Raw genomic sequence first — 16510 nt, forward strand, 5'->3', positions numbered from 1 at the left:
TATATGTAATATATTTGTATATTATCCTAAATCATATGAGAGAGATAGTTATATACTACATTTATGTTATAGCGAAATAAGTAGATAAGTGTGCTATAAGTTGTACATCGGAAAATTAACATATAAATCTATAGAATCAATTTTCATCTCTTACCCCATGAATTTGAGATAGGCTTATATGATAACTTTGGAAAGTGGTGGAATGTCACATTCTAAAAAAATAGACTATTCTATTAGTAAGATTCCAATTCCTCGAAATGAAAGGAAACAAACGGGACCTTATTTTAATCTAGCTATCAAACAAACAACACATCAAAAGAATCAGTAATAGCTATCAAACTGGACATTCACTTGAGTTCACATATATTTGAGATAACTGCTTTTTAATACCTAAATACACAACTGAGAGTACGTCAATATCTTTCATCAGTCACTTGCTATTTGTTTCATGTCAATATCCTTATAGCAGTTCATTTCCACAATCCAAACCCACCTAGAATTCTTCGCGCTGGGAAATTGTAGCTTGTCACGCAACAAGGGGTTAGCTTCAATCAGCTTCTTCGGATCAACAAGCATTATTGCTCTTGCACACCACACTTAGAAAGCTGGTTATTTTTTCTAATAACAAGGCAAGAGCAGAAATCACTCGTTGAGCAAGCTAGAAACAGCTAAAATCCATGACAACAATGACAACAAATCATGCATACAAAAAGACAAGGCTTTCCAGTCAAGTATTAGAAAAGTAGAGATTGAGTTGTACCTTTGGTAACTTCTCGATGAATATAGCAGCATTAGCGAGCTATATCGCTCTCTTGATATCTTCAAGTGTTGGCTTTTCTATTTCATATGCAATGTTTTCCCTGATTGTAGTTGAGAATAGCACTGGTTCTTGGTTTACAAGACCAATTTTTCCTCTCATCCATCCAAGCTTCATTCTTCTAATGTCGACCCCGTCAATCAAGACTTCTCCAGCATGTGGGTCATAGAACCTTTCCACCAAACTGATCACGATCGATTTCCCACTGCCGCTGTCACCAACCAGGGCCATTGTTGTTCCACTTGGTACTTGCAACGAGAATTTAGGCCTGGTGGGATAGCTGAAGTACACGTCCTTCAGTTGAACATCACCCTTGACATCCTCCAATATGATACCTGTGTTATCATCTATGTCAATATCTGGATTGCGTTCAATTATCTTGAACATTCTATGTGCTGCTCCTTGGCCTTCTGCGAAAGCTGTCACTGATCGTGTTGCCTGGCCTAAGGACCTACAGAAAAGAAGTATTTATAACCGAAATAAGTAGATATAACCGATGGTCTGAAAGAATAGATACAGAATATTTTGTCTGAAAGATGCATGATTTAATCCTTAATGGGTATTTGGTATTAGAAGTTAAGCAGATGTTTTCCTTGGAAGCGCAAATAGTACACTTTACATTTGAATAGGCAGAAGATAGATACAGTCACTGTCATGTGACGGAGTCGAGGCTCGTCAACACAGAAACATATATTGCTCGCTTATTGTCATTGTTCGTTTAAGAAAATTTAAATGATAACAGAAAACTTACATTACTCCGATCATGACAGACATGATAACATAAATGACCATGCCACCATCGTAACCTCGCTCGACTATCAGCTTAGATCCATACCAAACAGCCAAGCCATAACTTGAAAATAAGGTTGGCATCACAAAACCGAGTCCAAGGGGATTTACAGCACCTTCTTGCAGAGAAGACCGGTACGCCTTTCTTATGAACATGTTATATTCTTTATAGCATGATTCTCGCCATTGAATGAAACAACCTTCAGATAAACATGGACAGATAAACCAGGTAAGCAGGATATATATCAGGAAGTTACTGGTGATGATAGTAAATGAATAGACAAAACAAAAATAAGTGTTTGCTAGCTAGTAGGACAAACCGTCCTAATGGCACCAAGAGTTTGCTCCACGACGTTTCCAGCCTCACTGTAGTTTGCTTGCATTCGGGTGGAGAGCCATGTCATCAACTTTGAAACAATTGCACTGGCAATGGCAATCGGAGGGACGCTTGAAAGCATGACAAGGGCCAGGAGCCATCCTCTCGTGCGTTGCTACGGAGTCAACGTGTTAGATTAAAGTACATTGAGATACACAATGACTATACTCTTGTTAATGTCTTTTAAATGTTAAAGAGGTATACATACCATAAATATACATGTGTGCTTTTACTTTGCCATGAAAATTAAAAAGAAAATCACCAAATTCATGCACCAGTTTGTTGTAAGATATAAATATTATAAAAAATCAGATAAAGAAAAATTACAGAAAAGATATAGTAATCTATTACATTGTTCTAAAGAATGCAGGGAAGCACAACACAAGACATGTGTTTTTCAATTTGCACACATGTGTCAACAAAAACAGCAAAACAGGATGCTTGCAACATAAAATTTAAGTTGAATTGTGAAATGCAAGCATAATAGATGGGTAAACCATGCTATAATTAATATGAAAATAGGACATAGAAGCAACAATATTTGAAGATAAAGCGGAATACATAGTGGTGAAATTTGCTCAGAGATATTACAACAACTACATGGCTCAATGCTATATTCTTGTAGAATTTGCAATAATACCATCTGTTGTTCGAGTAGTGCAATAAAGTATAACCTGCATAATTTTAGCAATTGGATATATTTAATCTGACCACCCAAAATTCCTCATGTCCATAGTAATAAAAAGAGTACCGGCTCCTCAGTTTTCCAAATTCAACGATTTGTGTAGGAGAATAAAAACGAGCAAATGCATTTTTGAAGATGCAAGACCGTCATTGTGCTTGTGTGTACCTACCAACCAGACACCTTGAATCTCTCCATAACAAATGAATATAATGGCAAAACATTTGAGGAACAATGCTCCTTTAAGTGCATTGCATGTACTAATTAAATTAATGAATCAACTAATCATGCTTAGGATTGAAGTAGGATACTCACACTGCAGGACCTTGTTCAGATTATGAGGCAAGCACAAGTAGCACAAGAAATCCACCTGTTTGGTCGGACCATACCATGCGAGTGCATATTCTCAAACTTTGCTACGTTATCAGGTTGCCCTATGGATAAGAACAGACGATGAAATACAAATTTTAAATGTTGACTTATTGCAGAAACCTTATTGTGGAAACCTATTGGAGAATAGGAAGATGTGCATGGCTCATATCTTAGTATATATTCATACACCTCGATAAATGTGGTGGAACTCCACTCGGTTCTACGGAAATCCTTAGCGACAAGTTCCTGTGATGGTCATTGCGAGCATCAGGCGGAACCGCTCCTGCGAGCCACAGCTGGATCTGGGCGAGGAGGGCGTGAATTCAACCATGGCGTCCACAATGGCAAGGAGATCCGAGGGGGAGCGGGCTCCCCACACGGTGGTTAAAGAGATTAGTTGATCTATCTATACTTGAGAGAGGAGAAAACCATGTCAACTATTTATGAGCCCCGAAGACCTAGAAAATCAAGTAATAGATTGGTCTTATTTCCCTCTACTTGTCCACCCATAACCTTTCTCTTGGGAACCATGCTGAAAGGGGTCATGGCCACGTCCATGCACCACACACATCTATTGTTCGCTCTGTTACATCCAACAATATTCAAACTGGATTTCTATTCTTGTGCAAAAAATGAATTGGTTTCTGTTCCAACTTCCAGCACCAAAATAAAGTGTTAGTTGTTATGGCTTCATAGAAAAAGGCAAGTATAATACTTACACGGACAACATCATTTTTCCTAAAAAATACTCCACATGTAGTTCATCAACAATTGTTTCTCCTTTTGTGAAAGACGGTGTGATAAATAATGCAGCAGCTGTCACTCTTTTTGACAATGATGCATTGGTAAAACTTATGTTTTGATAATACCCCTACACTCTGTGAAGTCAAGTATAATCTTAAAACTTATGTTTTGATAATACCCCTACACTCTGTGAAGTCAAGTATAATCTTAAAACTTATGTTTTGATAATACCCCTTCAAGCCTATATATAAGTCAAGATTCCAATCACATCAGAGCTCAACACACACAAAACACACCTGGGATAACAAGCGGGCTACACCCAAAGACATCTGCACCAGGTTTCTTCTTAGTTTGCCTATATCAGAATTCAGAAAAAGAGGCTATTGGTATAGCGCTCAGGAAGTGAGAATTTAAGATTAGTGGATAACCTTGGTCCTTTGGTCCTTCCTTCACAAGAAATGACACTTCGCATGATTTGTGTCTCAACAAATCTGCCTCCTTGCTGATGTAGTGGCAATAGAGACTCTTAGTGCAAGACACCTGAATTATTGTAATAAAATATGTACGACTCATGTGTACATTTCTAATCACTCTGTGTTCAAATGCCTTTTTATAGCTGCTCAAATATCTAACTTCATTTTCCCCTTGTTTGACCCCTATTTGATGATAGATCACATCTGGTGGCAATAGCGCAACAATAGTTTCGGCCAATATGTTCATTGCTCACAAGGTGCCGAAAATATCGTTCATAAAATCATCATACATGTCTTGTTTATCTTGGATTTATCTGATAGCATTTCCATGTTAGTACCATGTACTCTAAATAAATTAAGATCAATCTCTTTCCAAATTCAGCTTGGTATACCAATTTTTGCTATAGGAGGCATTGGAGGTGTGCATAGACATGGTGAACAATTTGTTGCGTACTTGTTTTGCTACATATTGGCACTGGTAGGAAGTCATTGTATCTTAGCTGCTATATATCTCAATTCATAGCACATTGGCAATCAATTAACAAATTCTAAATCTCAAATAGTCAAACTAATCAAATATAAATATATTAACATTTAACAAATATATTAACGTTTAATAGAGGCAAAATTATACTGGTACAGCGTTGAGAAAATAAAGATTTAAGATTACCTTGGATCCTTTGGTCCTTCAGTTCCTTGGCGTCAGCTTGTGGACAGGAGAACTAATGGTCATGGAGTTTAGCGTTGAAAGACTGAAAATCATCAATGCTATTGCTTGCAGGTGGTAGGGAGTAGTAGACCACCTCGTCACCAGGAGCCCTACCAAATTCAGATTAATTAGATTATTCATTCCGTCATCCATTCATCCATATTAGTATATTACCATGCTAACAGATCGAGGGGAACACTATTAGCATAGGCTCTGAGTCGGCTCGTCAACTTAACATAAGGCCACACCAACTTGTGTAAAAACTAATCTTTTTTCCAATTTTTGCTTAGATTTTATCTCATGTTTCTTAGAAGACCCGGTCCTGTAGGCATTTACAACAAGAGGGATTTTCAGAAATCTAGTGGCTGAACCCAGAGAACAAAACATTAGGATCAAACAGAATGTTCTCATCACCATTTAAACCTTTATTAAAACATTGATAAAGATAAACAGAAGATTAAATGCAAAGGCATACCAGTTAAGCACCTGATTCACAACACTGCAGGCTTCTGCCAGCAGCAAACCCTCGAGCGTGTAAACATCCCCAGAGCAAGTTTTTTTTGGTAAAAATCCCCAGAGCGTGTAAACCCAGGCTTCTGCCAGCAGCACCTGAGTAAATGCAAAGGCATACCAATTCAACGTTGGGTTAAGTTGGAGAAAGTTTTTTTTGGTAAAAATCCCTAGAGCAAGTGAAAATTGTAAGAACTGAAAGTTTTTTTGGTAAAAATCCCTAGAGCAAGTGAAAATTGTAAGAACTGGGAACACGGTGTTGAGGACCTCCGCAAGGCTGGCGCCAAGCAGAAGCTTTAGGTCCCTCCTCACCTGTGCGCATAGAAACTCCACTCGCAATGATGAAGCCACCATGCTTTCAACCGTGATCCTTCCTTCAGAAACAAAATAATGTCAGATCTCATTATCGGCGATGGGTGATATGCACGAGCAGACAGTACTTTTGTATGGAGGTCGGAGATTGCATCCGCGGGGAAGAGATCAATCTCGAGGATGCTCTGCAGGGAGCAGTAGCTGTTGCGCCTGCCGACGAAGGACGACATAGAGCTTCTATGGCGTCAGAGTTACTCCGGTCGCTGGCCATCGAAAGTGAGCTGAGGCTGGAGAGCGCCTCGAGGTCGAGCGCGCGCGCCGACAGCACGTGGTGGAACTCGTCCTCGAGCCAAGTCATGGCGACCTCCACGACGGTGCAGACACCGCCCGCGGACGAGGCGCGGCGCGGGCTGCCGACAGAGGCCGGTGATGCCGGCGCCAGGCGGCAGAGGTCGTACACCGCCCGAAGGAACCGCTCCGCCTCAGCACGCGAGGGTATTGGCGGGCGGGATTTCTGGAACTCGATGGAAAGTGGATCGGCGCGATGCTCCGAAGCGAGAATGGAGGCTGGGCGGGCTCGGGATGGCGCCTTTTCGGGGGAGGCAAATTGCCGCAGGAGCCTAGAACTCGATGGAAAGTGGATCGGCGCAGACGCGACGCGCGGGGGATGGCGAGCTTGGGGGCCCACGGAGCAAGCGAGGGCGCCCCGAGATTGGTGGGCGGGGTTTCTAGAAGCGAGAATGGAAGGCGCCATGAATGGCGGCTGGGGGTTCGCCGAGATTGCCGCGGGGGAGAGGGGAGCGCTTGCCGAGGGAGATTGCCGCGGTAGGAGAGGGAAGGAGTGCGACGAAACCGCGGTCGCGGCAGAACGTGCACCAGTGGACGCCTACACTACACACTTAAGTAGTAGTAGAGATTTAGAGGTTGTTTAGAGAAATATTAGAGTTGCTCTCAACCCTCTGGTACGCGGTGTCCATTGGGCCTTCTCTAGCTCCGTTTTGAGGCACAAACCAAAATTTTGGTCCTCGATCCGTCGTGTAACGTAGCGCCCAAATCCGGGGTAACATAGGCACATAGCCACTCCATCGTCTCGTTACGCCTCCACACGCTTGTGCTGGTATCTTCCTCGGCTTCCGGAGTTTGTCAGCCGTTTTTTTTTCTTTCCGTTGTTGGCTGGCAGGGTCACGGCACAGACGCCTGCTTTCCGTGCGCCTTTCTGACTGGAGTTCTCGGTCTCCTGGCTCTTTGCCAATTTCCATGTCTGATGCCTCCCAACTAGTACTTAGAATTGGGCCGCGCCGAGCCAGCCCGGTCACGTTCATCGTGCTTAGTGCCAAACGGATTTAAGACAAGAAAGCCCAAAAAACTTTTGGACCGTGCCGTGCCAGCCCGAAATATAAAAACAGTGGTTTAGCCTGACCCTAAACCATGTCGTGTCTTCGTTGTGCCGTGTCGGCCCAAGCCCGACTAGTGTATTTGACCACATAAAATCAAAATATTACGACCATATAAAGTTCATAGCTTACTAAATTAAAGACATTAAACAATTCTAACATCATTTGATCACATAAACATCAAATATAGCAACAATATAAAGTTGATATCTTACTAAATTAAAGAAATTAAACAGATTGAACCTAATTGAGCCGTACCCACCCAAGCTCGGCCCATCTATGCGGGTCGTGCCGGGGGTCCGACGAGCCTGAATTTGAGGCCCGGCCCAGGCCTGCCTTCGGGCCGTGCTAGGCCGAACCATATTATTTCGTGTCGGGCCGTGCTTTGGGCTCATATTGGTGTCTTTTTGGGGCGCCAATCACTATAACGAGAACCGGCGGCGGTGCCCTCTGCAGAGGCGCGGACGGTCCGCGGCCAGTGACCCGACGGTCCACGATCTGGTACAGGGGCTTGGGTTTCCTGGCTGACGGTCGAACGGTCCGCACCTACAGGCCGGACGGTCCGCGCGTGCGCAAGGGCGGCGAAGGTCGCCGTCAGCGCCTGAATCTCGCTCCCGGGAGGGACCTCGTCTGGAATGAGAGATCTTAGGTGTTGTCTAGGCTCAGCAGGCCGACCTAGACTCCTCTAATCGACGTAGAGTCGAAGAGAAACAGAATTTGGGGATTGAAATAGTAAACTAAAACTAAACTAGAGCTACTCCTAATGAATAAGGTAACAACGAGAAATAGACTTGATTTGATCGATTGTTAGAGGTTCAATCGGTCGTAGCCGATCTATATAAAGGGAAGGTCTGGATCCACTTCAAACTGATTTTCGAGTTAATCTCACGGTTTTAGGTAACAAATCTCACGAGAAACTAGAAACTCTAACTGACTCTGCGCACGCGCGAACCGTCCGGCCTTAGGGCCAGACCTTCCGCGAGGCACTTTTGGTTTCCAACAGCTACTATTTTTAAGCCGTGCTCGTGCTAGCCCAAAAAGCCCGGCCCATATTTCCAACACTACTCCCGACGCCACCACGCTTTCCAGTTCCAATCTCGCCTCACCGGCAAAACAGCTACGTAAACGTAAGAAAATAAAGAAGTGCGTGGAACAGAAAGCTCCGGCTCCACGAGAAAAGGACGGACAGGATAGATAAGCAACGAGTGGGCCTGGACGAGGAGAAACCTGGGCCACTGACCGCTCAATGGGCCTGTTTGGTTCAGCTTTTTTCTGACCAGCTTTTCTGAGAATCTGGCTGTGTGGAGAATCTGGCTGTGTAGAGAATCTGAGTATCATTAGGATTACGTGCGGAGGAAGATAAAGGTGTTCATAAGACTCAGGATCTAGAAAGTGACGGATTCCTACTATTGCAACGACTCAACCGATTATGTGTTTATGTTGATTTTGAATAGTTTTTACCCAAACGAATTTTATAGAAGCTGACTGAAAAGCTAAGTGTTTGGCAGTCCGTAGCAGCTTTTGGTGGCCAGAAGTTCCAAAAAGCTGAAACAAACATGGGCAATATACCACGCGCGAGGGCCCACCCAAGTGCGGGTTAGTTGTGTTGAGAACTACGTTACCACGGATCACCAGATCCGCTCCCTTCCCTCCCGTCAGCAGTAGAGGCGCAAGAAGCTGTAGAGAACCTGTCTCCCTTCCCATAAGCACGACAGAGGAAACACACGAGACACTGGATATAGGGTTGGGCCTCTGGCCTCTTTCTGATCTTTTTATTATGAGGGGTGTACAGGTACCTTATATAGAGATGTGAGACCCCTCAGGGGCAAAGCAGGTATTTGCCCATATAACCCTAACTAGGGTTACTTAACACTCCCCCTTGGGCAAATACCGCGACCAACACATGCCTCGTTAAAACTCCGAAAAAACCCAGTGGGAAAAATATGGAGAAAGAGTGCATGGTGATACAAATTGCATTTGCACTTTGTTGCCTCGTTAAAAACCTCACGTGAGAAACTTCAAGAAAACTCACTAAGGGAAAAAGAGTACAACAGCTGTCATCGGGACAGATTTCGATCCTTTGGGATCTAGATTCTATCGAATCTTCTACAAAGGCTAACTTTAGAAATGTGCTCCCCCTGATTCTTGCAAAATCGTATCAATAAGGCAGAACACCTTCTTCTGAAAGTATATGCACATAAAGGTTTAGCAAACGGATTGCATATCCTTGCAAGGACTATTTCAGAAACTTTATCTCTAGTCACTTCTAGCATATACGAGGTAAGTGCACGTATCAATATAAATAAGCCACTTTGATTGATGGTGTTCGATCGACTAGATCTATATATTTGATAGAAAGTTCCATAAAGGTTCACATATTGATCATCAAGCTCACGCCTTCAGAGCATAGAATATGACATTTATTGTCTCACGATTGTGATCAATATAAGCATTCGCTCCCCCTGACGATGACATCTGTCAAAGTCGTTATCCCTCATAACTCAAGCATATTCTTCAAGATATATGTCTCATTGTTCATCTGGAATAACGAGAATGGATGAGGTTGGGGTGCTATCATTTTCTATCTTACACCACAATTTATACATAGTTGTGCAAAGCAAATAACATGTCCTTCAATAGGACTTAGGGGATAATATAGTTGCAATAGTACATATTTTAAATATGACACATCGCTCCCGGCGTTCATCCATTGCAACATCTATGATGGTGTAATAAAAGTCCATCAAAGATCGTAATCCATTAGGGATTTTTCATCGATCAGATACATCGTTATAGTCTGTCATTCTAGCACAATGGGGATATTTTGCCAGTAACACTTAAAACTTTATAGGTTTCTGCCACCGGGGCTTTAGAGGATACCGTAATTCCACATCTAGTGGAAAATACCATGAGTAAAACTCGTGGAATGCACATGTGCTTATTCGGTGAACTTTAAATCCTTTGGTACCTCATCTTATTCCTTTTCGGGTCTGTATGGGTCTTTATCCCTTTATAGGGATTATCAAACTTTGGTATTCAACACAGACTTTATTTCTTCTGGAAAGGTTCCATCAAGGAACTATAATCTCATCTAGGAGATATTCTCTCTACATAGAAGAGTGTTAATTCGTCAGGAATGTATTATTCGGTATGAGATTTATATGTTGCATATTTATAATTCGAAGATATGGATCCTCCTAGGATCTCATGACGGATCTTCAGAATCCTATTAACTGCATAATTTAATTCATGCCATTTGTCAGATATATTACATAGCGGAACAGTGTTTGTTCAACACATACGTGGGATGGGTCTCTCACAAGACCACTTGAACCATCGCATTCACCACACATTATTTCAATAGTGCCCATAAATGTCCGAACTTCAAGCTCGTGACTTTCATTTTGCGATTATTGGTTCAGCCTCGATTGCATTTATCAATGACCCGATAAGAGAGCTTCAAGCACTCATGCCTAGGACTTTGTTTTGGATCCATTTGCAATCTAGAGGGGCAAGATAGGTGTCGACATATTTGTCTCCCACATTTAATAATGATCTTCGTCATTTCCCAAAACAAAAGATTCATTGTTCCGTATTCCCAGCACAATGATATTGCGCGCATTGCTAGGAACTTCATCATCAAGATGAACCTCTTCGTGAGGCAAATCACCAGCAGGGTGAATTAATCGGAGGAGAGTTATCACAGACCACGTGAATCTGCAATCAGAACATATGCTTTGACTAAGGCCGATGGATCATATCCGCAGGCGTCCCCGCAGAATAGATTAAATGCCAATAAGTCAAATGTGGATATGATATTAATCCCGGGTATATCCACATCTACATCAGGTAGAAGCATTCAAACCAATACGGTTACTCCTCAACGATTTCTGGCAAACTCCATATACACAGGAGTACACACTGAACGACAGGTTCAGTTTGGCTTTTGTGCGTTTAATAGAATATTGAGGCATGACATTATATGGGCATTCCTCCCCCTAATGCCGAGATGTTCTAAAAGCATACAGATAAAATCCCCAACCACAATCATCTAGTTGTGGCCAATGTATGCTATTGTGGTGATTTATTTGGGAAATCTTACGCACATTACAGATAGGGGTTTTATGCAGTGAGCATTGGACTTTGATTAATGTAGTGGCATGAATACTACATCTTTTCCTTCAACATGAAGGGTTAGTCTCAACATCCAGCGAGACACGCAACACAAGTTGCTTCGTGGTTACAATTCTGCGAACTTATTGTTATTATTACCAAATGCACAGTCAATCATTAAGATTTAGACTAACATGCACAACACTATTTTATCCATAAGGCTTCTTCAGGGGCTCATGAATACCATTCGTCATTTGGAGCCATTAGTTGACTTTAGATCAACAAGTAAAATGACCATCAGGGTCTAACGCTCACAAAGACATTCACTGGTTGCATTGTGCTTTTAAGCACATAGGAAAAATGTGTGTGTTTATATTGGTAGTGAAGTGCATGGCATCAGGCCAATGCTGCCAAGCAAAGATTTTTGTATGCAGAGATGTATAGTCCAGCTCATTTTTATCACTGCCCATGGTTTACCCAATTACTCATACTACTCTGAAATTGGGTATCGATTTATGCAACATTTCTAGGTATAATAATTTTGAGAGAGAACTTATAACAACAGTTAATTATTTGTGGTGTTGCCAGCAGGGCAAACATTTCTCCTCATATTATATACCAAATTGTTCTATATAGCATTATTTCGATCTCTTCATTGTTCAGCAAAAAGAGAAGCTTTGGAATAGAACAGACAAGGCCAAGAATTCATTTTATCTGGGAAATATCACCATATAACTAGCTTTTGATGAAGCAAATGATGATAACTGCTTGGCAAGAACGAAACAATACTGGTATCCTCCTAGGATCCATCTTCAACAATAGATATTACTGCTCTCATACGAAGAAATCATCAGGAGTAGAGAGGATACAACAGGTCTCTACAAGATCTTCATATTTCTATCACAAATCACCACTTACAATCTCGTGGTCAAGACTTATGGCTCTTCTGGTGCCAAGGACCAAGGACATATTAATGCCCAATTTAGCTTCAAGCTTTGTGGTGATGTGGGATTTCATGGCTATTTTTCTACTCTTCTTATTTCTGGTAGATCAAATATAGATTATGGTAAGCATGCCAAGGGGTGGAATACAATGTAATTCTGCTACATAAACCCCAGACATATGTCTATTCAGAATCGATCTTTACCATTTGGTTTATAGTATACACCATACCAGTCAAAGGACTATCCCAAGTCAATTCAGCGGCTATAAGTATTTAAATTCTGAGAGATGTATGCAATACAAGCATAGAGGTCCTAGATAGGCCGAGTAAAGTGGTTCGACGAGAACACACAATGTTTTTTTTCACACCATCGTTGTGAAAAAATTCTCAGAATTACCTTTCGATGTACTCGCAACTTCGTGTTGCTAAGGTACTAGCCATTTATCTCAAAGTTCGCTTCATGCCGTTCAGCGACAAATAGCAATGTGTCAACATCTGGTTGAGCAATGTATGACTGAGATTCTAGCATTTATTCATCTGATAAGGTCTTATTGCTTACTAATAAAATCCCAATTTGTGATGTTTTTTTTGTGCCAAAAAAAGGCTTTCATGCATTAATATTGAATTTCTTCAGGTTACTTCGGGTAAAACTTTATGCGCGAGGAGAGAGCAGAGATTTAACTTATCTGTGTTTCATTGTATTTCGATTTAATTTCCCAGATTTAATATAGTTGTTATGACCACTTGGCGATATATATAAATATACAATGCCACACAACACAATCAAACAAAATATAGAGCGAAAACAAAATTATTTACGAAGGTTGCACATAATGTGACTTCAGGGGCTTGAACAACCCACCACAATCTACGCGAGTAAAATCTCTAGCGTATCTGGCGTCAACGCGTGTCCGGCCATCAGGGCCACGACAACACAACAAGCCTTCGTAATAAGCGCAACAGGCACAATTATGACTCGGTAATCGGGGTACACGATAAGTCCACGCAACGTGCGCAACAGGCGCAATTGTGGCTTAATGATCACGACAAACAGACAGTGCCTACAGGGCATGCGAAAAATACGCGACTCAGTGATGGCGGGTCGACTCAACGGGAGCTATCCAAATAAACGAGAGTGCTACATAGCAATCACATGACGCAGCCAAGTTCGTACGACACAAATACTGCGTCGTGTTGCCAGGGCGCAGCCAGTGCTCAGCCAATGCCATAACTCGGTCGATTAATAATGTAGTCTGATCGACGTGTCTGAGTACCCACTATACAATTTAATCGCTCGACGTGAGTCCAAAAGCTCAACACATCATAAATATTTAGAGCGATCCGAGTCTACACAGTATAGTCTGCACACACGTTTTAATAATTTTCTGCTAATTATTTACTATGAGAAATAAAGCAGAAAAATAATAATAGAATTATTACATAAGCATAAGCAGATCAGATGCATGAAAACATTTTCTCATGCTTAAACATGCATTCTTTAATTAATTGTTTGCGACAAAAAAAATAATTTAAATAGAAATTGCAACAGAAAAGCACACATAATTATATTTCTTTTGTCCTAAACACATAGCCTTATCCAATGCCTTTCACTTTAAGGACGTGCAACCACTTGCATGCAACCAGCCAACAGCTTTGACGGGGCACTTTTTTTTCTTGCGCAAGGATCACATCAAGGACGTGCAACCACTTGCATGCACAGCAACCAGTCAATCGCTTTGACTGCATGCTGCTTTGACTGCATGCATATCACATGACCTGTTCTATGGCCGAGATGGCCGGCCTCGGAGGTGCGGCTTCTAACGTCCGAGATGGAAGCGAGCTCATAGCCCGTCCTCGAAGCCAGCGAGACCACGGCGGCGGAGAAGGAGCGCAGGTAGGCGAGCACCAGCAGGTTGCAGCCATGTTCCCGTGGCCACGAGCCACTCTGCTCTACGCAGAACATGTACCTTGCGCAGGCACGCCTCCCCCTCGCGTCGTGGTTGAGATTCACTGCCATGCTGCTGCAGGAGTCGTGGGCGAGCATCGTACACTGGCCTCTCTATCTGTTGGCGTGCATGCCCTGCGAGCACCACTACGCGGGCGAGTAGCACAAAGGGTCTGCGGGAGCAGGGCTCGCGCCTAGTTTCTTCAGGAAGTCCTTTTTCTTCTTCGGGAAGAACAGATTGGCAAGTAAATCATAAATCCAATCTAAAAATTACATACCGTTATATTGGATAGAGGAATCGAAGTCTGTCGCGTAGGACAGTTCGGCTAGGCCGGAGGACCTGCCGACTTGATGAAGAGTTGATGCAGATCTGATCCCGCAGCAACGTCGAGGTAGAGCGTGCTGATAACGTGTTGAGAACTACGTTACCACGGATCACCAGATCCGCTCCCTTCCCTCCCGTCAGCAGTAGAGGCGCAAGAAGCTGTAGAGAACCTGTCTCCCTTCCCATAAGCACGACAGAGGAAACACACGAGACACTGGATATAGGGTTGGGCCTCTGGCCTCTTTCTGATCTTTTTATTATGAGGGGTGTACAGGTACCTTATATAGAGATGTGAGACCCCTCAGGGGCAAAGCAGGTATTTGCCCATATAACCCTAACTAGGGTTACTTAACAAGTTGCTCAGGGGAGATGACGAGCCCAATGGTGGCCACCCCGGTCCAGCTCCGCAGCACCGGCCGCCTCAGCTTCTGCTGCTTCCCCAGCAGCGCATCGGGGACAGCCCCCAGTCGGCGGCGATTCGGGCGGTGACGGTGAGGGCGTCCGCGGAGACGATGGCGACGGAGAAGCTGGGTATCAAGGTGGAGCGCAACCCGCCAGAGTCCCGCCTCTCCGAGCTCGGCGTCCGCCAGTGGCCCACGTAAGCGAGCTACCCGCCCTCCTCCCTCCTCCCGGGCGTCTCGGTCTCTGTTCTCGCCCGCGGTCCTACGCTGCTACACTGCGCCCGTGCCCTGACGGCGAATCCGCGCTGGTGAATGAATGGATGGGTCCGTCCATCAGGTGGGGGTGCGAGAAGAGCAAGTTCCCGTGGACCTACTCCGCCAAGGAGACCTGCTACCTGCTGCAGGGAAAGGTGAAGGTGTACCCCGACGGTCACGGCGAGGAGTTCGTGGAGATCGCCGCGGGGGACCTTGTCGTCTTCCCCAAGGGCATGAGCTGCACCTGGGACGTCGCCGAGGCCGTCGACAAGCACTACAACTTCGAGTAGCCGCCGCCGCCGCCATGTTTGGATTGCTTCCCCTAGCTTCCTACCATGTGCTTGTAGACTTGCTGTGCTCTTATACACCTATGCTCCATTCCAGAGTTAAACAGCGTAAAATAAAGCTCCGGATTAGCGGACTACACAATTCACACCAACGTTCTGTCAGGCGTTTTTCCTGTTATGACAAGTGGAACCTGTACATGTTAGTATGTGATTCATGCCCTCAAGGCCTCAAACTACCTCGCTGATTCTTGGCTCGATCGCTGTCCACACTGTACCTTTCATCATGTCCTTGTTAAGACCATTACCTGAATTTTGACAACTGTAACTTTCTCTCAAGGAGGGAGATGTTTGCATATGAAGACCATCAAGGCATGAAGGCAGAGACGCCGCAAGCGTTCTAGACCCACTAATAAGAACTTTTAGAGTGATAGGAATGCACTGTGCTAGATACTACTATAATAGTATTATTTGCTATTTTTGTGCATTATTAATCTGGTATGGTTAATGGTTATCTTTGACAACCCTAAGTTGAGACGTTTAAAATGGTTATTAAGCACCAGTTGTACCACTCTCTTGATAGCATGTAGTTCAAAACCCATCACCATGTGTCCACAGCCTTCTAATGTACTATTCACTTAGGGGTGTTTGGTTTGATTAATCACTCCATCCAAAATGAGGTGGTACATCATGGTTTCATTCCTTAAATTTAGTGAGATAGCCTTATTTCTTATATTAGTACTAACTAACTATAAGAAATTAGGTGGTGATACATCAACTTATTTCATTCTACAAACCAAATAAAAAAATGAGAAGTGAGAAGATGATGGACTACATCATTCGTCAAACCAAACACGGGCTACGCCTCGGACCTAGGCTCTACTGGACCTCGGCCTAAACCCGCTGGACCATTGTAGCCATAGCTTCTTATGTAACAGCATGGTGTTTTCCTTATGTTTTAACGAAATTTTTTCTTAGAGCAAGTACAGTATCATACTCACACAATTCCTACCATGTGTTTGCATATAAATACTTGCAATAGCTTTTCATAGCAGTGGAGGCAGTT

General features: G+C 43.2%; 1 protein-coding gene across 1 annotated transcript; it reads left to right on the forward strand.

Moving 5' to 3' along the window:
- The first annotated feature begins 14858 nt into the window (after positions 1-14858).
- Positions 14859-15675, forward strand: LOC100284006 (enzyme of the cupin superfamily). The gene is given in 3 exon segments (NM_001156904.1): positions 14859-14985; positions 14988-15102; positions 15243-15675. Coding segments are annotated over 3 exon segments (435 nt in total). The 5' UTR covers positions 14859-14873; the 3' UTR covers positions 15451-15675.
- Positions 15676-16510: the final 835 nt, after the last annotated feature.

The sequence above is a fragment of the Zea mays genome, chromosome 2 (assembly GCF_902167145.1).
Source record: "Zea mays cultivar B73 chromosome 2, Zm-B73-REFERENCE-NAM-5.0, whole genome shotgun sequence".
In the NCBI taxonomy this organism is placed as follows: domain Eukaryota; kingdom Viridiplantae; phylum Streptophyta; class Magnoliopsida; order Poales; family Poaceae; genus Zea; species Zea mays.